This window comes from Phalaenopsis equestris, unplaced genomic scaffold, assembly GCF_001263595.1.
Source record: "Phalaenopsis equestris unplaced genomic scaffold, ASM126359v1 Scaffold221702, whole genome shotgun sequence".
Classification (NCBI taxonomy): domain Eukaryota; kingdom Viridiplantae; phylum Streptophyta; class Magnoliopsida; order Asparagales; family Orchidaceae; genus Phalaenopsis; species Phalaenopsis equestris.
In genome coordinates, this window is record NW_018239910.1 from 25,929 (window position 1) to 50,086 (window position 24,158).

Below are 24,158 nucleotides of genomic sequence, written 5' to 3' on the forward strand. Positions count from 1 at the left end.
ACAATAACACATGAATAAAACACAATAACACAAGAATAACACGGGAGAGAATATTCCCCCGTGTTACTGCGCCGTTTTTTCTCTTTCGGGAATATTTCCCGTGTTATTCAAGTGTTATTGTGTGTTATTCATGTGTTATTCATGTGTTATTGTGTTATTATAACACCAGGAATATTCCCAGGATACAATAACACATGAATAACACACAATAACACATGAATAACACGGGGAGGAATATTCCCCGTGTTACTGGGCCGTTTTATTTCTGCGTTGCGCGGGATATCGTGGCGTGATTTCGTTGGGTAAGCACTTTACTCTAATGCGTAATGTAATATTTTTTCCACTTTATGTACGCAAATATTGGCGCCATGGCGGATGGCGTTTTAGCGCCCACGCCGGTACATAACTCCTCCCTCCGCTACCCCTTCTCTCAGCCATTTCTCTTCGCGAACTTCTCCGCGGTCACCGTCTTCCTCCCATATTGGCCCGTCGCTTCCACGCAGCGTAGTTATTGCGTTCCGATGGCCTCCACGCACTGTAATAGCTCTCCTTCTCGTTATTTCTCTTCCCCAACGTCGAGCCCCAAGACTAGCCAGCAGCCATCATTACTCGTCTTTTCTGGTGCTGTGCTATCTTCATCCACAATTATGCTGATGTTTACCTTTTTTTGAATGAATTAAGTGGATAATTATTGTTGATTGAGTTCAAGCATTTATTGGACCAATCTCATAACTTTGAAAGGCTTTTATTTTATATTAAAAATGCTAATCATTGATTCCGGCTATACTGGATAATAAATATGTCCATCTGCTGGCTTTGTACGCATTTAGCTCTATAGGCGGAAGTGAATTTCTGTTTCCATGGAATTGAACAATAATTTTAGTGTAAATAAACTTGGCCCTATATCTGCTGCGCATTGTGATTGCCATGTGAGTTAATTGGAAACTTGGAAATGGGATATACCATAAGCTAGTCTCTGCCCCCATTTTACGAACTCTATTTTATGTGGAAGTTCTGGAGTCATCGTTAGCTTGCATTGCTTCATTAGAGTTTTTCTCAATACAGCACTGTTGTCATGTTTTAACCAATAGTTCCTTTTAGATTTCCAATATTCCAGTGGTATATGTAGGCTAGATTTGCTATATTAGATCAGCACCTGTTCTGCCATTTACATTATCATCATGTTTTTCCCAAATTTCCATCTGTCAGATCACTGTTTCTTGAGTCATTTTTTTGGGGGGCATTTACATGCATATCGTCCAATTCCCTTGTATTTATATAACTAACTCGTAAACTCTACTTTTTCCATTTATAACATTCAAATCTTTATTATCACATAAAAAATGCCACTATTTTAACTTTTAAAATGTAAATTGAACATTTTCATGCACAAATAATGTGGCATAAATTTATAAATTAAAGTTTAGGTGCTAGATATGTAAAAACATAGGAATTAAGTGGCATATATGTACATCTTCCTATTTTCTTTGAAAATTTCCTACCGAGCTTTACATTCATCTATCAAGGCACAGTTGTAGTTGAACTCAGCCTCTTACATTATACTGTTGAGATTTGTACCTAGTTTTGGAGTCCTAATTGTAAATAGATAATGTAGAAGAAGCGTGGATACTTATTTGTAAAATGTTTAAGACCCTATATAAGTTCAAGTGGTTAATGAATAAAACAAGTTTTTTGAGCAATTCTTTCCTTATGGTATCAAAGCCCTAGGCTTTCTTGCACGGAGTGGCGCGAAGAAGAAGGGTTCACGCGATAGAGATGAGGCTTTTGTTTGAGCATGAAGAAGATTGAGGCGCGAGGAAGACTTCGGCGCTGGGATGCGGTTCACACGAGGAAAACTTCAACGAACTTCGACGCTGGGACACAATTCATGCGAGGAAGACATCGACGTGGATAGATGGTTGCGGGTCGAGCGTGAAGGTTGCGATTTGATGCTGTATAGACGAAGCAAAGGGGAGAACAATAACACGGCTTTGGTACGAGGAGAAAGCAATGGAGCAGACTATTCAAACGACTTCTATTAGAGTATGCAGGTTGCAACTCGATGCATCAGAGCAGAAGTGAAAAGGAAAAATAGTAACAGGGCCTTCGGTGTGAGGAGAAAGTGGCGGAGAAGGAATTCACGGGTGATATGTGTCATCAAGACTTGATCCTTATGATCAAGGATGTCAAAAGACAGAAATAGTGCGATAAATAAAGGATTGAAACTTCCGGAGAAGATAGATCTTGAAGTTCTGAAAGTCTTAGTTGGACTTATACAGGGAAGCAGCGACTCGACGGGAGCCACAACCTCAACATATGCTTTGAAGAAGGTGAAGCTAGATCTCATTCATGTGGATCTGAAACTTGATGAAACAACCACGTATCTGAGTTGGTCGCGTCGGATTGATGCCACTTTAGTTTGGAGGAGACTAGAGGGATATCTGACGGGAATAAAAGCTGAGTTAGGTATGACAGGTGCTCGGGGGGAGACACGTAGGTGCTACAACTGTGGGGAAATGAGACACTAAAACCTGTCCAAAGCCACCAAAGGGGAGAGAGAGAGATGGATGTGGACAGTCCAGATGTCGTGACCGTAGCCATGGATGCCAAAGAGGTGGAAGAGGGGATTATCAGGCAAATTTGATGGTCGCGAAAGACGAAGGAGAGACCAGGGTGGTCTTTACTAATAAGGATCACGAGCTCCTTGAGATGTTAGAGAGGAAGCAAAGAACGACAAGTGATATGACAGGATGCATCCATCTTATCATCATTCAAGGGATTGTTATTTATGTTCACTTAGCCAAAGGTATCGTGATACATATGCTTTTGCCTTTATATCCATCACAAGAACACCATAATAGATAATATAATCTGGTGCATCTCGGCATGTGACAGGTAATGCTTGAGAGTTCGCATCCTATACTCATTTAGTAGTTACAAAGAATATTTAGACTGCTGATGGTACAACACAACCTGTGGTTAGTAAGGGTACAGTGAGGGGTATTAATTATATGAATTTGTCTAATGTTTTGATGCATCTTCCTTTTCAGTGGACCTTTTATCCATTAATTCTATTATTCTTCAACTAAAATGTATTGTTTCATTTAATATTCCTAAGGTGATCTTTTAAGAGAAGGGGACTAACCAAAGAATTGGGATTGCACGTGGCATAATGAACCCTGGTCCTTGGATAAGAGGAAATAGACTCAACTCTGACATCCATGATAGAGAGTGCTGAAGTAGGAGGATCAGGAGCAGTGTGGAGAAAGTGATGTTGCTACATCACAAACACATGAAACACTCTTCATTCAGTTTATTGAGTCATTTGTATTCGCCTCTGTATGAATAGATAAATAAGCAAAAGCTTGTGTGTGATGCTTGTGAGTTTAGTAAACATAGCAGGAAATAAATACTTATGTCTTTGATTTTGTGCATTCAGATGTATGAGAACCTTATTCTATAATTTTGATGAATGATTATAGATATTTTGTGACGTTCATTTATCATTTTCTCATGTTACTTGGCTATAGGAGCAAAAGTGACTTGTTTGCTTGCTTTAAAGACTTTCACAGGGTGATTCAAACTGAATACAGTGCAATAGTGAATGTATTGAGGTATGATAATGGGACAAAGTATATCTATAAGGAATTTGAGGAGTACTTGTCTGCCCAAGAAATACAAATTCAAAACCACATGTTCATACACACCTACACAAAATTGAGTAACAGAGAGAAAGAATAAACACCTTCTAGAGGTAGCCCGAAACATGATGATCTCGATGAATGTTCCAAAACACTTTTGGGTCAAGGAGTTTAAACAACTGCTCAATTTATCAACAGAATGCTCTCAAGTGTATTGAGTAGCATTCTCCTTGTGAATTGGTTAAAGGAGATAATGGCGGAATTTTTTCATTGAAGGTATTTGATTGTGTATGTTTTGTAAATGACAATAAATTATCAATGAGAAAGTTGGATCTCAGAGCTGTGAAGTGTGTTTTTGTGAGTTATTCCGCTACTCAGAAGGATATGTCTGTTGGAGCCCAATAGATGCGAGATTGTTTGTGAGTATTGATGTGACGTTTAAAGAATTTGAATCGTACTATTCCTTGGAGGTGATCTCACCCTTTGGTGATTTACCAGATACTGAAGATATAAGGCGAGAGGGGGAGAATAGTGATGGTGAGAGATTGATACATGTGGGAACGATATCTTCTTCCGTTATGTGGGAAAGATCTACGAAGGGCCATATAATGAAAAAAGTGAAGCTGAGGAAGAGCCGAACGATGAGGAAAATGAGTCTGAAGGTGGTGGGACTCAAGATCATGGGGAGTTGCGAGTGTATACAAAGAGGAGATAGAATGAGGGAACAATGCCGGATGTGCCATCAAATCCCTTGTCCTAGTCTACCTCGACTCTTGATACACTTGTACCATCCACCTCAAAATTAGATTACACAGGTGATGTGATTCTTCTCATTCTCCTCCTACTCCCATAACTTTAAGGACCTCTCGTAATAATGTTGGCCATTCTTTTGATTGTTATTCTCTTTATCATTTTGGTTCTCACATGATATTGCTCATTTTGTCTCATACTTTAATGTATCACCTTATACGAAGCATTCATTACATCTTTAGACACTCTCTATACCCAAGTGCTGGCAGGTAGCTAAGAAGGTTTCAAAGTGGAAGGCTGTCATGCTGGAGGAACTTAATGCTCTTGAGAAGAATATGATGTGGGATCTCGCATTGCTACCAATAGAGAAAATGGTAGTGGTGTAAATGAGTCTTTAAATTCCTCAGAAGGAAAAATTAATCGCTATAAAACACAGTTGGTGGCTAAAGAGTATAGTCAGATGTATGAAATTGACTATCATAAGACATTTGCATCAGTTGAAAAGATAAGCACGATTAAGAATCTCATTTCTCTGGATGTGGATGGAGGTTACACCAACTGAATGTGAAGAATGCATTTATTCATGGGGATCAACTGGAAGAGGTGTACATGGAGATCCCCCCAGGCTTTAGTACAGACCAAAATGTGGGCAAGGTATGTAGACTGAGAAAGTCACAGTACAGTTTGAAATAGTCTTCTCGAGCTTGGTTTGACATGTTCAAGAGAGAAATGGTGGGCTTCGACTATAACCAGATTAATGCCGACCACACATTGTTTGCTTGATGAAACAGTGGTCACACCACTATACTTGTCATGTATGTGGTTGTTATGACAGTCACTGATGATGATGAGGGAGAGATTGCGCTGCTAAATACAAGATTTCACAAACAGTTTGAGATGAAGGACTTGTGACAAATTAGATACTTCATTGGGATTGAGGTGCTTCGTGGAGTAGAGGGGAATGCTCTATCTTAGATGACATATGCGCTAGAATTGCTCATAGAGCCAAGAATGTTGGGATGCAAGCTTATTGTTTCACCAATTGATCATAAGTGAAAGTTGAGCGCAGAGGTAGGTGAGTTAGTTGATCGGCAAAGATACCAGAGGTTGATAGATTGTCTCATCTATCTGAATCATACTCGTCCCGACATATCATTTGCAGTAAGCGTGGTGAGTCGCGACATGCATGATCTGAGGAAGGGCCACATGGATATGTGTATCAGATTCCGAGGTACCTGAAAAGTGCACCAAAGAAGGGGTTGATCTTCAAGAAGAATGAACATCTAGGCATTGAGGGTTATTGTGAATCTGACTGGGCGAGTTGTGTTGATGACAGGATGTTGATACGCCTAAAAAAGGTTCAATTTTTCATGTGCTTTCAATGCCTATATTTGATAATTTTCAATGATATTGCATTTTAAATGAGGGTATTTTGTATATTTTTGATTTTAGGCACAAGAAATGGAGTTCTGGAGAAAAAGAAGCAAAAACTGTGCAATTTGGAGCAAAAAAGAAAATTTATCCTGACACATTTCGATATATCTTTCTATGCTTAATATCTTTTACACTTCTCATCTTTTACACTTCTCACATTACACTTCTCACATATTTTTGAATGAAATTACACTTTAAAGAAATGTTGTTTTTATACTTATTTTGTAGGCTTGTCTGTTAGGAACGAATCGCAACTGAAACGGAGCGAAACAGAGCTGAAACGGAGCTGAACGGAGTGAAACGGTAGAGCTGCTGCAGACTAGCGCCTGAATTCAAAAAATGACAAAAATATGGTGCCGACAGGGTCCAGAACGGCGCCGACGACACCTGAGACAACTTGGACGCGATTTTGGGCGGTTATGGCCGAGATTCAATGTATTTGGACAATTTTTGGAAGGTTACTTGAGACATCTCTTTGGAAATTCACCCCTACGCTATAATAAAGTGATTTTATGTCAGAAAAAGGTGGTGTGTGAGTAGAAAAATGTGGAGAATGTTTATAGATCTTAGAGTAGGAGTATAAATGTAGATTTCTACCTTTTTATAGAGATTGGAGAGGGGATTTTGAGAGAATATGTAAGGAGATGTACTAGTATTGTATGGATCAGCGGGAAATTTTGTGAGAGAGATTTTCATCTTTTTTTTAAGGGAAAAAAACTAAGTATTGTTTTCTTCATTATCTTATGATTTTGTAAACACTTATCTAGTGGATTTGCTTTGATGTAATGAAGTTTTTCGTTGTGTTTTCTTCGTGCTTTGTGATGTGTTTCTCTTACTCTTTCTTCTTTTTTGGAAATAGTGACATGAGAAGATTATGCCGTATTTTCCAATTACTTTTTTTTTGCAATGAGTAGGATTCATGTTTAGGATATTGGGATGCATGCTTGAAAAAGTTTTAATTATAAATATAATGATTTTTACTTGCACTTCCTTTACCTTACAATAAGGTCCCGTTGTAGTGTTAAAATTCGTTGTAATTGCATTAAGACCCGAGAGGGCGGTGTAATTATCAACAAAGTGGAACCACATTCAAATTTCATGGATGGTGAAGTTCATGGGGGTTGAGTGCAAATAAATAGGGAAATATATATATTACTGGGCAAAGAATTTGAGATTCTAGGGTTACAGACTAAAATCCTCAATTTGGTCTTAGTGTTTAAGAACTAAAACGAGAGTTAGCCTTCAGGGGAAGGGAAGTGGGAGCTCTGGAGTGAGAGTCAGTATCTTCCCAGCCTAACCACGGATTTAGAGACTAAACCTAAGATTAGCCAACAATTCTTTATAACACTTGACTGAGGGTATAAAATTAAAATTATTCCTATTTGACACATATAATGTTTAATGTACCTCATTCCTTTATGTTATCCAATTCACTACATAAGAATAGTAGTTTTTAACATCTTAAAATTCTCTGAACTAATTCATTCAAAAATGGTTATCTTTAGAATTAATATAATATTTTAATATTTTCATTTAGGAATAGTTATTAGTTGTTTTAAACTTAAGTCTTATATTTAGGAGTACTTGTTAGAAAATTCACTTAAATCGATCTTCCAAACTAAGTACTAATAACAGACTAGAATTTGACTCAGGATCTCTTACCTTGCTTCATCGTGGGATCGATACTGGGTTTTTAAGGAAAACCCTATATTATTTGAAGCGATAGTATGTGAATTAATTTATATATTTTATATAACATTTAAATTTTTCACATTAAATACTTAATATAAATTGGGTCAAGTTTTTGACCATATTTTGGAAAGCTAAATTACTGCGTAACTTCGGGTCGGGTCAAGTTTTTGACACCATTTCAGGGGAATTAAATTAATACTAAACACATAGAAAAACAACACACACTAAGTGCGCGTTGAATTTTTTGCCGCCGTTGCCGGGGATTAAAATCTTTAAGTAGCGGTGTCAACTTATTAAATACTTGCATATAAAAAATTGCATCAGATGTCCACATTTGGATACTACATGTTTTTAGGGGGCAACGTGGTCTCCTGGAAGAGTAATAAATAGTCGGTATCAGAGGGGTCAACAACAAAGACAGAATATAGGGCCATGACCTTAGGAGTTGCTTTAATGATGTGACTGAGAACCTTCGACAACAAGTCAGCAATTCATATTGCCGACAACCCGGTGCAACATGATAGAACCAAACATGTGGAGATTGATAGTTTCTTCATTTAGGAAAAGTTAAATAATGGACTGTTGGAGCTACATCATGTAGCCACTAGAGAGCAAGTCGCCGACTGTCCGCAAAAGGACTTAGTTTATTAGATTTGTCTAAATTATGTGTCAAGATGAGTTTAGCGGATATCTTTTGTCCATTTTAAGGGGGAGGGTTGAGATTTGTATCTTGTTTTAGAATCCTAATTATAAATAGGAAATATAGAAGTCTAGGTACTTATTTGTAAAATGTGTAAGGCCCTATATAAGCCCAAGTGATTAATGAATAGAACAAGTTTAGAACAAGTTTTTTAGAACAAGTTTTTTGAGCAATTCTTTCTATGTCTTCTCTATTTTGTTTTAATCACACATGCTTTGAGTTTTTTTTGGCTATTTGTAGTCTCATTCTGTTCTAACATATTAAGGATATTTTCTTAGTAGTTGAAAGTATGAAGATCTTTTATGAAACCTTGCAACATCTTGGATAGCCATCTAAAAACTCAAACAAGTACACCCACAGAAAAGAATTATATAAACATCTTTTATAATCATATAGCTAGTGATTATTTCTGAATTGTTGGGATTATTGTGATATGACAACTTGGGTCTTTGCATGGCAATGCATTTAGTCCAGATGGTTTGAGTTTCTTGCTGATGCTTTAGTCTTTTGCTGAGTTTGCATAAATGAAGATTATACTTTTTGAAGATTCCCATTAACTTTTGCAAATTCACTAAAATCCATAGAAATCTATTATTTAACTTTAAATTCTATAGGTGGAACTGCATTTAACGGCGTGGCAGAAGAGCTGAAGAAAGTTACAACTCGAGTTTCGCATGTTCTTCCTATTTCGGATGATGGGGGGAGTACAGCTGAGATTGTACGAGTTGTTGGTAAATTATATTATTTTATAATGGACTCAAGGAGTTATTAGATTGTTTGGAGTTTTTGGTTTAGTGGTTCCTTTTCCACAAATGTAAAATAAAATAATATGTTCCTCATAGGTGGACCAGCTGTAGGGGATATAAGATCAAGATGTCTGAGATTGTCTGACGAAAGCACTTCTGAAGCTATTGCTGTTAGAAGACTGCTTGGACACAGATTACCTCTCGATGCATCAGACGCTAAATCTGAGTGGTAATTGTGAATTGTTATGTACTGAGTCACAGAAAATCGTATAATTTGTTTGTACATATCAGTTTCTATTGCTTATTTTTTCTTAATGGAGATTTTTTTATTTTTTAAAGAAATATTAGGTAAAATAACTTCCTATATCATATCTCAGCCATTCATGGAACAATTTTTATATGTATGTATGTATCAATTTTGAAGTATGGAGTAACTAATTCTTCCATAGCTTCCACTCCATCTCAAACTTTGAATAAGTTTTAACTTACCTAAAAATTGGTGTTGTTATGAGAAGTTGTTAAATGTTGTCTTTTGGCTACTTCATATCTAAGCCATTTAAAAGTTATGATAGATGGTAAAAGATGAAAGGATAAGTGGGTTTATTTTTTCTGAAGTGCTCTCTCTCTCTCCCTCTCCATTTATATGTGTGTGTCTGTGTGTGTCTATATATATCTACATACTTTGAATGTCATATGCGGAGTCCTCTTAAGTTTTTTTCTTATTTTTATCAGGGTTGTATCAAAGTCATCCCATTATGATTAATGATTGAAGTTTTTCAATCACATGCGATCAAAATGTGCTGTATTGATAATTCTCGATTAGTTCTGTCATTCATTTGAATTTCAGTTCTGTGCATATTAAAGTGTTTGTAATTTATGAAAATTTATAGGTATCAAATTGTTGAAGGCGAGCATTTCTTATGGAATGGTGTTTCCCGTCCTTATGGGGAAACAATTCGTGCATTTTTAGCTTACTTTCAAAATCAGGTAAATTACTGGACGTGAAAATATCTTATTTATACCTTCCACGTGGATATGTTTACTGTTAATACGTCTTAACTTCGTCAATTTTTCTTGTTTATTACCTATGTTTGCATGGAAAGCATTTACCCTAAAGTTTCAATCACACTTGTTTTGCTACTTGAAAACTTCTTTGATTTTCATGCACATATTTTCTTGTACGATTCATTATTTTGATTTGCTTTTGTTCATGATTTTGTTGTGTTTCTTTCCACTTTTTGTCCCTTTTGTTATATTATAGTGAAATTCTATATGAGCACCACTTAAATTTCAGTGTTTTGTATAGCAGTAAATGCTTTTTGGTAAAATTCTACACCACATTATTTCAAGATAAATTTGTTTCTGAGATATAATGATGTTAATATATTCAAGCGTAGGTATATTAGTGGCTACCATCGTTATGTTTTTGATTTGCTTGATTATTATGATTTTAAGTTGCTATATATTTGAAAAGCCTAGATATGCTTGAGAAAAATAACATTTATATATTCATGTAAATTGTGAAACACACTGGTTTCACAGTCTCAATCAGCTCTCTCTGGTAAATTAGAGGTATAACAAAGGAGGATGACTTAGTTCAACTCAATTCCCATAAGCACTCATCCTGATTTGCACAAAGCAAGACTAATTGAGTCGGGGATTGGTTTCACTAAACTATGACAAGCCGTTACTTACAGTTTAATTTATTCAATAATCATTCATATCAAAATACACATGAAATTATGTAGAAATAATTTTCAAACAATATATAGAGCTGCTAAATACTTAAATATAAAAACGTACATATCCCAAAAATAGTTAAAAAAATCATTTAAAATTTTTACATTCAAAAGATGCACAAAAAGGTAATTCACATGGCTAAATGCCTTCATATTTCTCACCCTTATGAAAAGTAACAACATAATATTGGGTAAGTTTTAGGTTCCGTGAAATAATCAATACTAAAATAATGTTCAATAGATATGAAATAAACATGTATGCTAGTTAGTGGCTAGTATAAGTAACAACAAGAACAATAATAAATATATTTAAATACATACAAGTAAAAGAATCATGAAGTAAATATAGTATAAGAAATTGTAGCCAATAATAATCAAACTGATACTGACAATGATTTCAATCAGTTAATTATGCAAAAAATCTGTTTGTCTTTCTTTACTTATACCTTCATTATTATTGATAATTTTCTTGCCTAAAGAATGTCATTTTGTATTTGAATAAACTTTGACCTTTTTTTTTTTTTGGGTATTCATTTGGGTATTCATTTTACCTGCTCAGTATTATAACAGCTATTAAAGGTTGGTCGTCTCTAATATAACACTTAACAATGACTCCCTGATACTAAATTATCTATTCTAATCTCAATATCAAAAGTCGAGAATTCGATTTTTTTTCTATTTGGGCTCATTTTATCAGAACTTCTATCTTTCCTACACAGGTCTTCTGTATCTGTTTATTTATCATAACACATATGAAATTCTCTTTATTATTTTACCGTTATAATTATTTTTCATATGCAATTACTGTTTATCTGAATATTCTTGCAAGTAAATTATTTATTTAACTTATGTATGAGTACAATAGGGTCAGTAAAATTAATAACTTATATTTAAACTTACTCTTTTATGAAATATACATTTATTCAACGATATTAAATAATTTTAACTGCCAATTTCTGATACCTAATACATAATAAATGAATATGTAAATAGACTGATAATTAATGATCATAAATAACATTTTTGTTACTTAATATGACAATTGCTTATTTCACCCAGGTCGTTGGGTCGGATGCATAATGAGTTTATTATCTAAGCTCTTCTCGAGCTCACCATCTTGCATAGATGACCTAAAAAGTCATAGTTTTCTATAAATATTTAGGAAGTTCTTGATTTAAATCTTAATCCAATACATTAATAATCTTAAATAGATATTCCAACCTCAAATGGATTTCCCTATATTTGAATACATAGTTTTTATACTCTTCTAATCACTTGATTTTCAAGCTTACTTTCAAAAATCTGCCCTAAAAACTTCAAGTTTGACAAGCTAAAAATATAGAAAAATTGATATATAAATGGAATATTAATATATTTTTAAAAATTTTTGTTTTCAGGCATAAATATGATGACTTTTAGGGCATCCTCAATTCCCTGTAATTGGCCTAATTATTTATCAAAATTATTTTTATTAAATTCTATAATTTATTTTGATCAAATCGACACACACACACACACATGAATCATTAATATATTTATTTTTCTAAAAATAATATATTAACTTAATTAAATTTAATATATTCTTATTATTAACTTAATAAATTTATTGTTTTTAAATTCTCTGCAGCCATCCCACTAATCTTTTCATGCAGTGGTTCGATGAATTTTAAAGGCTGTGATTGATTTAATTACAGAAAATTACATATATAAAGATATTTAAGACAACCTATCTTTCAATTTCCTTCGGTTTTCTCTTCATTTCTGCGATGGGGCTTTGTAGCTTGGATGTAGACGGATTGCTGGATGGGAAACAGAGGAAAACCAAAGCTTATATATATATAATATGATAATCAAATTTAGTGAGTTAGATACCGGTCAGAAAAATTAGGGACTCATTTGAAATTTTTTTTATAAAACTAGAGGATTTAAATATTTGTTCCGGGACATATGAGTATTTTTCCTTAAAACTTAAGTATCATTTAGGAAAAAGAATGCATCGCTCGGGAAATGCTTGTTTGTGATTAGACCTCATTTTCGGTGAGGTCTAATTCTTTCTCCTAGAGCCTAGGATCTAGCCTTAGGACTTTCCTATTGATTATCCTAGAGGATTTGTGATGGGACCCACTCTTTTAGAAACTTAAATTACCTCCTGACTCTTTTTGTGAGGCCTCATATGAGTAGTCCCAAGAACTCGACTCTTAGTTGTAAGGGCTAAGGACTAGCATGTGGAGGCCTAAAGAGAGTTTCCATAGGGTTTAAAAGCCCAAGAAATCCATTATTATTTCAGAGACAAAACGAAACACTAGGATAGTTGGAAAGTCACCAGAGTTTTCCTTGTATCTGTGACCTCCCCTATTTTTCGCTCCTTCAGACTCTTAAAATAACTGTTCCTTTTTTTAGCTATTGCCTTTTGACTTTTCTATGTCTAATCTTGGAAATCTAAATTTTGAAAATCTTGAAGACAGAACCACTGATCTTAATCGAGAGCTTTCTTAAGTGACTTCGGTCATTTAAGATGTAATTAACTATAGGGACTTGCCTTTATAAGTAAATAAGAACCCAGGTAAAATGATTCTTATCTAATCTTCAATATTAGGTAGGAGAACTTGTCAGTCACATATAAAAAGTTTGCAGACCAAAATCATATATTTTTTACTTTATATAATCAATCCAGCTGTCAAGTAATATGCTTACCTTCCGAGGTAATGTATCACTTATGGTGTTGCACTCGGTTACTTAAACTATTAAATATATGAGATATATTCGGCCTTTTTTTTCAAAATTAAAATATTACTTTTCAAATATCGAACTACTATATATATTAAATTTAAATTAAGTCATTTTTAAAGTTCCGACCGACAGATATATGGCCAAAGAATGAAATTTTAGCAATGACATGCAATATAATTGTTTTTTATGGCTACAAGAATATACCAACTTTATGCAATTACATGGCTTATTCATTGATGATGATACAACATTAATCCCTTCATCTTAGAACTATGAATGGACAAACATCACCATTTAACCTTATTCCAACTATTTGAGGATGGGTAAACAACAAAAACTACATAATTAATTTTTGAGATCTTAAATTTGTTACAGGTAAGATGGTCATAAGAAATTTGTTATGGATAGAAGGCATATGCTGAATTTCTTGATCAAACAAAACTACCAAGGATTTCCTTTGCATTTTACGAGGAATCAAGTAATAAATGTTATAGTATACCTAAAATTAACCGAAGGTACTTGTTAATCTAAACAAATTTGTTGCATGGTGAAGTCACCATTTAATGTACTTGGCGTTTTATTTTCTTCTTTACTTCTTTTTCAACCTTTTTATGATATACAATGCCTTTAAACTCTGCTTCCACATGTGCTTGTTCACAAGCTCATTCCTCACTATGCACTAATTGTAAGCAACACAAGTTTTAGGTTGATTTTATGAATATTTCTCTTTTTGTTTTTTTTGCTGTGTGCTTGATCTGTATTAATTTTTTAAATGAATAAATCACTTTTAGAATGGATTGATACTCAATTTATCATTCCCTATTATATTGGGTTAAACCCCAAAATGGTCCCCCGAATATTTGGGTGCGACCAATTTAGTCCCAGAATTTTACATTGCTCCAATTTAACCCCCACCTTTTAATAATTAATCCTAAATAGACCTTCAAGGACTAAATTGAGATCAAATTTGTATAGTTGAGGGACTGAATTGCAACCATTTTTGTGTCACGGTTTCTTACATTGATCAATTGTGATCAATTTTTATGGACTAAACGACTAACTTGAACTACTTCAAAATTATGGGACTAAATTGGTCACAAAGGAGTAATGAGGGGACCATTTTGGGATTCATTCTTTATTACATATGTTGTGAAGATCAAATCATTCTATTTGATGAAGAGAATGATGAAGATTGGCAATTTCATTGCTAGCTGCTCATAATTTTTGTGGCTTGCCCAGTAAAAATGGGTCACAAATTATGTGATTAAAATAATATTTCTAAGCGCCTGAATTTACCCTTGATATGCTCTAGAATGTTCTAATAACTTCAACTAGATATTCTCGGAACAAATGTTGAGGTTGATTGCATGGACGCCTATCTTCTCTATTTTCATGCACGGTTTGTGTGTATGAAGTCACGAGTGTTATTTCTTCTATACTTTTTCACCGATAATGCTTTCATTAACTCAATACAACTGTCCTGCAGATTCTTCGACGTGCGAGTGATTCTTTTTGTTTCAGCAATGGCAGGTGATATTTTCTAGCTCTCACTTTATATCAATTAATTGTTGTTGCATTTGTTTTATCTTCACATGGTGTTTGCATGGCGAACTCTGCTTTTTCAGTTTTGTTTTTGTTTGTTTTTGCTTGATAAGATATTCTTTATCTGCAACTGTTTATGCTAACTTAGTTCGTAATCTTCTGCATGATAAAAATTGCCATCATAAATTTTCATTGAATTCTAATGACCATGTAATTTAATCTGCAGCATTGGAAATTTCTTCTTTGCTGGGGCTCGCTTATTCTTTCAGTCTATGGATGCTGCTATTTTTTTGTTCTCACGCGTTTCACAAATTCCGAGTGAAAGTTTTGTTTTACCAGTGATTTGCACGAATGATCGCCTCACTCTGGGATGCGAATTATGGGTACATTCTTTTTAATTTTTTTAATATATACCTTTTTTTTATAAATTTATTAAAATTGTGAAAGGACGTTCAAACTAATATCCTATTAAAAATTTTTGATGCCTTTGAATTTGAATATATATGAATGCCTTGACTGGTTTCCTTTTTTTTATTTTGAGTAATTTTGTTCGCATAGTGATCAGTGCTATTTTTTTGCTAATATTTTGTATGCTTAATGTCTTATGTGCATGCGTTGTTTATAGAGGAAATTTTCATTTCAAATGTTTTACTTAAATTTAGTTATCTTTTAGTTGACCCTTTTTTTATTTAAGATATTGATGCAGTTAGCATGATCAGTAGGCATATCCTTAACTATTTGGGGTCAGCTTATTGAATCCTTATTTTTTTATTTGTCGTCTTTAAAGTACAAAATTTATAGAAAATTTTGTAAGTTCTTAAAGTCTAAATGGTATTGCTCATCAAAGCTTCTATTTTAGTACCTATCAACAAAATGATATTTCTGAAAGAAAAAAAATTATTTTTTAAGAATTAGGTAGATTTATTATATTCACTGCCATGGCCCAAATTTATTTTAAGCAAGATATATTAACTAGATAATTGTATAAGTACAAATGGTATTTACCAAAAAATAGTAGGGCAGAAAGAAAAATATAAGAAAGGAAAAAATACGAAGTAAGAAGTATTCAATTCAAGCTTGAAGCCTCCTAGAAAAAGGCTAGTGAGGTTGTTTTTCTTGTTGATGTTTGCCCTGTTGGAATAAATGAAATGAAATATTTTATTCACCAGAGAGTTGCACTTTGAATGCTCAAATTAGAATAAAAAATATTATGTGATAAATAATTGTTATTTTGTTCACAAATAGGATAATGTTGAGGTTTTTCGAGAACTTGCAAAGTATTTTCTGTAATAATATCTTTAGTTGGTGAAGTTACGATGTTATTGGTGGAAATGAATTCAAACAGGAGTGACAAAAGGCTCCTCTTTGCAATGAGCTCAATAAAATACACCCGTCAGCTGTAATTCAGACATGAATATTCGAATTATTTTTATGTTAGGATGATTGATGGAGAATTTTCCAATAAATGAGAACATGAGACACCAAGCTAACAGTTAAATGTCCTCACTGGAAAAGAGGTGATATCTGGAAAAGATGAAGGTTATTTATGTTGTTCAGTTGCTCAATTTTGGTGAAAGAAAAACCATGAATATTTTAGTGGAGAGAGAAAAACATCCGCATCATTTGAACTAGGAAAAATATTCACAAATGAGCATGGAGGTTGAGGTGGAGGAGGCTCAACCACCTTGGAGGAAGAAAGAGGAGCTTTAAAAAGTTAGGGGCCTCCCGGAAGGGTGACATTCTCATCACGGGGTGGACCAAAACACGTGAGAATTCATTACAGAAGAAGGTGGGATTTGAAAAGACTATGAATAAGCAGTGTAGAAGATCCCTTTACAACGATTAACATCAGAGCATGAGCATTACCATGCTACAAGAAGAGCAAAAATCCACTGCCAGAGAGAGAGCAGAAGAGGAGTACACGATGAGGAATGCTTTGCCAGAGGGACTATGAGCATATGAGATATCAATGCCACCTTTTGATTTCAACGTTAAAGATAACCCATAGACTAGACAATATAAAGCAATAGAGCCTTCATTAAGTGTGAACGTGCAAGTCTCCAAAAATGAGAATAGGTGCAAAAACAGTAGTTTACACGTACAGATTGCGCCCATAGAAATCGAAAGCAAAAAGACAGTGCAAGACACCGGGCAAAAGCAGACCATAGATGCCGCATGAGATGGAGATGGACATTGTTCAATGATTGTATTTTCTTTCCTTCGACATTGAAGGTTTCAGGATAAGGCAGCTTCACATCTTCCATCAGGGTGATGAATACAGTCTGGGCATAGCACTGTTGAATAATCGTGACTTCCTTGAGTCTTCATTGTCGAAGGTTTTAGGATTAGAGCAAGATCACATCTTCTCTCCCACCGACACCAAAAATTTCTTTTGGGTAATGTTGTTTTTATTATGGTTGTGCATTAATTAGTCAAAGACATAGTCAAATCAAACCTGGGTATTTTGGTTAATTTAGTTCAGTTTTATAAATTAAAAATCAGTCTTTGATTAAACCTTTTTTAATTATTCATTTTTCAGTCAATGGTTTAGTTTTGGCCTTAAAAAAATGAATCTTAGTGATAGCTGAAATGGACCTTTCAAGTTGTAAGAGTGAAAAGCTTGCAGACTAGCCTGGAGTGGCCTAAGCATGAGTATTTTGGGTGAAAGAATATATCACTTCTCCGCAGTTTCATCTTTAGTATATCTGTTGAAACATAAAGCAGTGAGCTGCCAAAGTGGCCAGTTGGAGTTTGGGGATCGACAAATGTGATGACCAATGAAAGAGTGCCTCTCGAAAGATGCATTTTTTTTAACTCCAAGCAACATTGAAGAATGCTACAGCCTACATTTTCTATTTCTTCCAAGGCCAAGGTTAGAGTTTTTAGGGCTTTGGCATTTCACCTGGGAATCAATCGGATGAGGAGAAGAATGTATGTTGGTTGGGTGTTTTGGTGTAGCATTTCAAACCTATAGGGAAGCCAAGTTCTTTTTCCATTTTTCAAAGATTTATTAATGGTTTCTTGGAAGTTATTCTCTGATAGATTTGGCAATGTATGCCGTTTGATTTCTTCTAAAATTAGCCTACAACATTTTCTTTTAGGTCATGTTATTATTCCTCTGGTAAAAGAATTTCCTAGATTTCGTATTCTTTCTCTCTTATTATGGGTCACTTATGCCCTCACCATAATTTTCTATCTTCTCTAAGAAAGATTTCATCTTTGGTTCTGTCTTTTTAGGAAACTACGAGTTCTCTCATAGTCTGATAATACAGAAATAGACCTAACTAAACTAAAAAAAAGGTTTCAACAATAGTTTATTGAATTGAACCAAAAAGTCAAGTTTCCGTTTGGTTATTATTGAAATTTGGCCAGTTTAGCTTTTGGTTATTGGATCAAAAAGCAATTAGTTAATTTTTATCATCAATCAAATAATCCAAATGAATTGAATGTATTCCCCCCAATTCTTATATCTTGCTACCATATGAATTGGATGCCAACAATTGTTCTCCACTAGAAGTTTTTAAAAGTGCTTTTCTTACACTTTTATACTATCATGTGTGCCTCAAAGGTTTTTAGGGTTTATCACCTTTATCCACAATGATGTATTTGTCAGAAACATGTTTGATCCCGCACACTTAATACTTTTTTTTGGTATAATACAACAACAACAACAACAACAAAAACCTTAATCCCACTACGTGGGGTCGGCTACATGAATCCTTTTTCTCCATTGCGTCCTATTTAGTGTCATATTTTCATTTAGTTTTAATAAATTAAAATCTTTTTTTATACAATAAGCCCAAGTCTTCCTAGATCTACCTTTGCCTTTCTTAACATAAGTCGAATCTAAAACATTACTCTCTTCATCGGATCATCAGATGGTCGACGTTTAATATGATCAAATCATCTAAGACGACTCTCTCTAATTTTGTCCGTCACTGGAGCCACCAACCCTATCACGGATATATTCATTTCGCATTTTGTCTCTAAGTGTAAAGCCACTCATCCACCTAATCATTCTCATCTCGGCAACACTTAACTTATTATTATGATTCTCTTTTAAAGGTCAGCATTCAATGCCATAGAGCATTGCAGGTCTCACCACCCTCTTATAAAATTTTCCTTTCAGTCTAAGCGGTACTTTTCTATCACACAAAGGCCAGAAGCATTCCTCCATTTCAACCAACCAACTTGAATTCTACTATTAACATCCCCATCTAAATCACCATCGCTTTGAACAACAGACCAAAAATATCTAAATCGTTCACACATTTTAATAATTTGATCACCCAAAGTTACACTTCTGTCACTAGAGCTACGTCTACTAAAATTACATTCTATGTATTCAGTTTTAGTTCTACTCAAATGAAGGCCTTTAGACTCCAATGCAGACCTCCATAATTTAAGTTTATCCTTGGTTTTTTCTCTCGTTGTATCCACGAGAAGGATATCATCAGCAAAAAGCATACACCAAGGTACATCCTCCAGTAAATAGCATCCACCACAAAATATCCAATAAGACCATCCATATCTAAATCAAAAAGATATGGGCTTTAAGCCTAACCCTGATGTAATCCAACAGAAATAGGAAAGTATTTGATCAATCCTCGTTCAGTTCGAACACAAGTAACAACTCTAGTATACATATCTTTAATGACTTGAATATAAGTCATATCAACATCTGCTCCAAAGGACATCTCTTAAAGGACATCTCTTAGAATCTTATCTTAAGCTTGTCTGAATCAATAAAAATCAAATGTAGATTCTCCTTATTTTCTCAGAACTTCTCCATCAAATCTCTCAATAAATATATAGCTTCCATGGTAGACTTGCCCGACATAAAACCAAATTGATTATGAGAAATCCTTGTAATACATCTTAGCCTATGTTCAATTGCCCTCTCCCATAATTTTAAAGTATGACACATCAACTTAAATCCTCTATAATTTGCACACTCTTGTGCATCCCCTTTATTCTTAAAAATAGGGACCAAAATACTCTTCCTCCACTCCTCAGACATCTTTTTAGTTTTTAAAATAATATTAAAGAGTTTCGTAAGCCAAGAAACTTCTAAATCTCCTAAATATTTCCATACTTCAATGGGGATATCATCAGGTCCTGCTTTTCACCCTTGGTTTTCTTTAAAATCTCATCAACTTCTTTTTTACTAATGTGACAGTAAAAATGAAACGGTTTATTATTATTCCCGAATTATTATTAACGATATGAAGATCACTAAGGTCGATCTTATTTTCAGAAAATTTATTAAAAAGTTTATCAAAATAACTCACCCGCCCATGTTGAATATCTTTTTTTATGAAAAACTCTTTTTGATTTTCATCTATAATACACTTTACTTGGGTTAAATCTTTAATTTTCTTTTCTCTTTGTTTCACTAGTTTATATATTTATTTTTCACTCTTCTTAGTATTTAATTTATTATAAGGATCACTAAAAGCAGAATTTTTAGCATCACAGATTGTTGTTTTGCACTTTCTATGAGCCGTTTGATATTTTTCTCAATTATCTAAGTTTTTACAATTAAACCAATTTTTATAACATAGCTTCTTATATTTTATCTTTTCTTGCACGTTATTATTCCACCACTAACTATTTTTATTTATAGAAACCTTTTCTTTTGATTCTCCAAGTACATCTTTTGCCATTTGTTCAATAGTGTTTGTTACTTCATCCCACATAGCATTTATTTTTCAAGAACATCCCAAATTTTGAAATCTTGAATTTTACTCATAAAAATAATTTTATTTGTGTCTTTTAGGTTTCTCCATCTAATTATACGTTGATGAGTCCTAATATTCTTTATTTTACAACTCTTCGTTTTAAAATTTAGATCTAATAATTGATGTTGGGTACTTAAATCCTCACTTGGAATGATCTTACAATCTTTACAATCTCGATGATCTCATCTTCTCATAAGAAAATAATTAATTTATCTTTTTTTTAGACCCATTCTTATAAGTAATAAGATGCTCATCTCTTTTCTTGAATAAATATTAGTAAAACAAAATCATACGCTAAAATAAAATCTAAAATGGCTTTACAGTCTTCATTCGTTTCTCCAAAATCGTAGCCGCCAGGAATATTTCTGAAATCTTCTACGGTCCTTTAAAATGGAGATTCAAATGAAGTCTACATGGAACTCCCTTCAAGCTTTAGGGCTGCTAGAACAACAAATCATGTTTGTAAATTGTAAAAAAAATTAGGTACTTCTCTCCATAATTGCGGTTGGCTCTAAAAAAACTTGATCTAAAAAATGCATTGTAAAATAAAGATTGAATGCAGAAGTCTGTATGGAACCTCCTTCTGGTTTTAGGGGTGCTAGAACAACAAATTAGGATTGCAAATTGAAAAAAATCATTTATGGTTTAAACAATTATCAAGAGCGTTGTTTGAAAGATTCACTAATGTTGCTTGCCAACAAAGGTATAAGGGAGCTTATACCAATACACGTTCTACAGACATGATAATGACATGCCAATCATGCTTATTGTATATGTTGATTTTGTTATCTTAACAGGTAATACTATTTTTCAAATGTGCTCATTAAAGAAACACTGCCGTTGCCGGTCCCAGGCCCGGATGTGAAGAGTGGAGGGTTGTGTTAGGTAGTCGACAACCAGCGTAAAACTTGTCGAAAAAAATCATGACATGATTCCTTTTGATCATTGTGTAAGTGTTAGGGCGTTCTTTGGAAGCGACGCGCTGTATAGTCTGAATACAATGAAAAGTGTGTAAGGGCCGTAAGGGCCGCTACACCGGCGCCCGGCTAATATTATTTTTATCTTTGACTTAACTTTTAACTTTTACCCATAGTAGGTTTATTATATTTAGTTTTAAGCCTTCATAGAAATTAGTATTAGGATAGGATCTTGGAATATAGGTACTTTCAATGGTAAATTAATGAAATTAGTTGATATTGATTCATAGGAAAATTAATATCTTATGTATTCAAGAAACTAAGTGGGTTGGAGAAAAGACGAAAGAGATTGATAATTTAGGTTTTAAACCTTGGTATTCTGCTAAGCGTCACACTAGAAATGATGTAGGTGTAATTATAGATAAAATGTTGAAAGATAATGTTGTAAAAATTAATAGAGTTGGAGATAGAATTATAGCCCTTAAGATTATCATTGATACTAAGATTTTGAATATTATAAGTGCTTATGCTACTCAAATAAGTTTAGATACAGGGTCTAAAGATAAATTTTGGAATGACTTAGAAGACTTAATACAAATGATACCTCTTGAAGAAAGCATTTTTATTGGAGGAGATTTAAATGGACATGTCGGTGGAGTTAGGAGAGTTTAGAAATACTCATGGTGCTACGATTTTGGAGTAACTAATAAAAAAGGTAGAGCTATTTTAGATTTTGCTTTAGCGTATGATTTTGTTATTACTAATACTTTATTCAAGAAAAGAGATGAGCATCTTATTACTTATAAGAGTGGATTTAATAAAACTCAAATTGATTATTTTCTTATGAGAAAAAGAGATCGTCGCGATTGTAAAGATTGTAAGGTTATTCCAAGTAAAAATTTAAGTACCCAACATCGTTTATTAATTCTAGATTTTGAGATTAAGAGTTGCAAAATAAAAAATACTAGGATTTATCATCGTAGGATTAGATGGAGAAACTTAAAATATACAAATAAAATTATTTTTATGAGTAAAATTCAAGATTTGAAAATTTGGGATATTCATGAAGAAGCAAATATTATGTGAGATAAAATAACAAACACTATTAAACAAGTAGCAAAAGATGTGCTTGGAGAATAAAAAAAAAATTTTATAAATAAAAATAGTTGGTGGTGGAATAATAATGTGCAAGAAAAGATAAAATATAAGAAGTTATGTTATAAAATTGGTTTAAATGTAAAAGCTTAGAGAACTGGAAAAAATGTCAAAAACCTGCAGGGAGTCTAAAAGAACAATCCGTGACGCTAAAAATTATGCTTTTATTGATCTTTATAATAGATACTAAGGAGGGTGAAAAATATATATATAAACTATCCAAACAAACAAAAAAGAGAAATAAAGATTTAACTCAAGTAAAGTGTATTAAAGATAAAAATCAAAAAGTATTTTTCTTAGAAAAAGATATTCAACATAGTTGGGTGAGTTACTTCGATAAACTTTTTAATGAAGTTTCTGAAATTACGATCTACCTTAGTGATTTTAATATCGTGAATAATAATAAAACGTTTCATTTTTACCATCGATTAGTAAAAAAGAAGTTGAGGAGACTTTAAAGAAAACAAAGGGTGGAAAGTCTGTAGGACCTGATGATATTCCAATTGAAGTATGGAAAATATTTGGGAGTTTCTTGGCTTACTAATCTCTTTAATATTATTTTAAAAACTAAAAAGATGCTTGAGGAGTGGAAGAAGAGTATTTTGGTCCCCATTTTTAGAAGAGTATTTTGGTCCCAAGAGTGTGCAAATTATAGAGGAATTAAGTTGATGTGTCATACTTTAAAATTATGGGAGAGGGTAATTGAACATAGGTTAAGATGTATCACAAAAATTTCTCATAATCAATTTGGATTTATGCCGGGCAGGTCTACTATGGAAGCTATACATTTATTGAGAGGTTTGATGGAGAAGTTCGGAGATAATAAGGAGAATCTACATTTGATTTTTATTAATTTGGAAAAAGCATACAATAAGATTCCAAGAGATATCCTTTAGAGAGTTCTCGAGAATAAAGGTGTTGATATGACTTAAATTCAATTCATTAAAGATATGTATACTAGAGTTGTTACTTGTGTTCAAACTGAAGGAGGATTGAAAAAATATTTTCCTATTTCAGTTGGATTACAACATGGATTGGCTTTAAACTCGTATATGTTTTTTTTTTTAGTTAAGGATGTTATTATTGGACAACTATAGGACGATATACGTTAATTTATGTTTTTTGTTGATAATATTTTGCTTGTGGATGAGACTATAGAGAGATTAAGAAAATTTTCAAATATGAAGGTTAACTTTAGAGTCTAAATACTTTCATTTGAATAGATTTAAAACCGAATGCATGAAATATAATTTTAGTTTTAGTAAACCTAAACCTGAATACCTACAATTTAATTTTAGTAGTAGCAGATTTAGTGGAGGGTTGTAATAATGGGTGAACAAGTCATTAAAAGAAGTAAACCTTTTAGATATC

At 33.5% G+C, this 24,158-nt stretch overlaps 1 protein-coding gene across 9 annotated transcripts in view; it reads left to right on the top strand.

The window, feature by feature from the left end:
* Positions 1-348: 348 nt before the first annotated feature.
* LOC110037582 (uncharacterized protein YNL011C) overlaps positions 349-24,158 on the top strand; it is a 162,595-nt gene continuing 138,785 nt past the window's right edge. For 8 of the 9 annotated variants that reach the window (XR_002295349.1, XM_020742256.1, XM_020742255.1 and 5 more), the window contains exons 1-6: positions 349-621; positions 8,832-8,948; positions 9,060-9,192; positions 9,854-9,950; positions 14,919-14,962; positions 15,201-15,357. Coding sequence is in view for 8 of the 9 variants with exons in the window: in XM_020742256.1 (XP_020597915.1) it covers positions 369-621; positions 8,832-8,948; positions 9,060-9,192; positions 9,854-9,950; positions 14,919-14,962; positions 15,201-15,357 (801 nt within the window). In the remaining variant the exon portion in view is untranslated. Of the gene's footprint in view, positions 622-2,319; positions 2,807-8,831; positions 8,949-9,059; positions 9,193-9,853; positions 9,951-14,918; positions 14,963-15,200; positions 15,358-24,158 lie in introns of those variants that run through there. The other variant, XM_020742259.1, reaches the window with a different exon arrangement.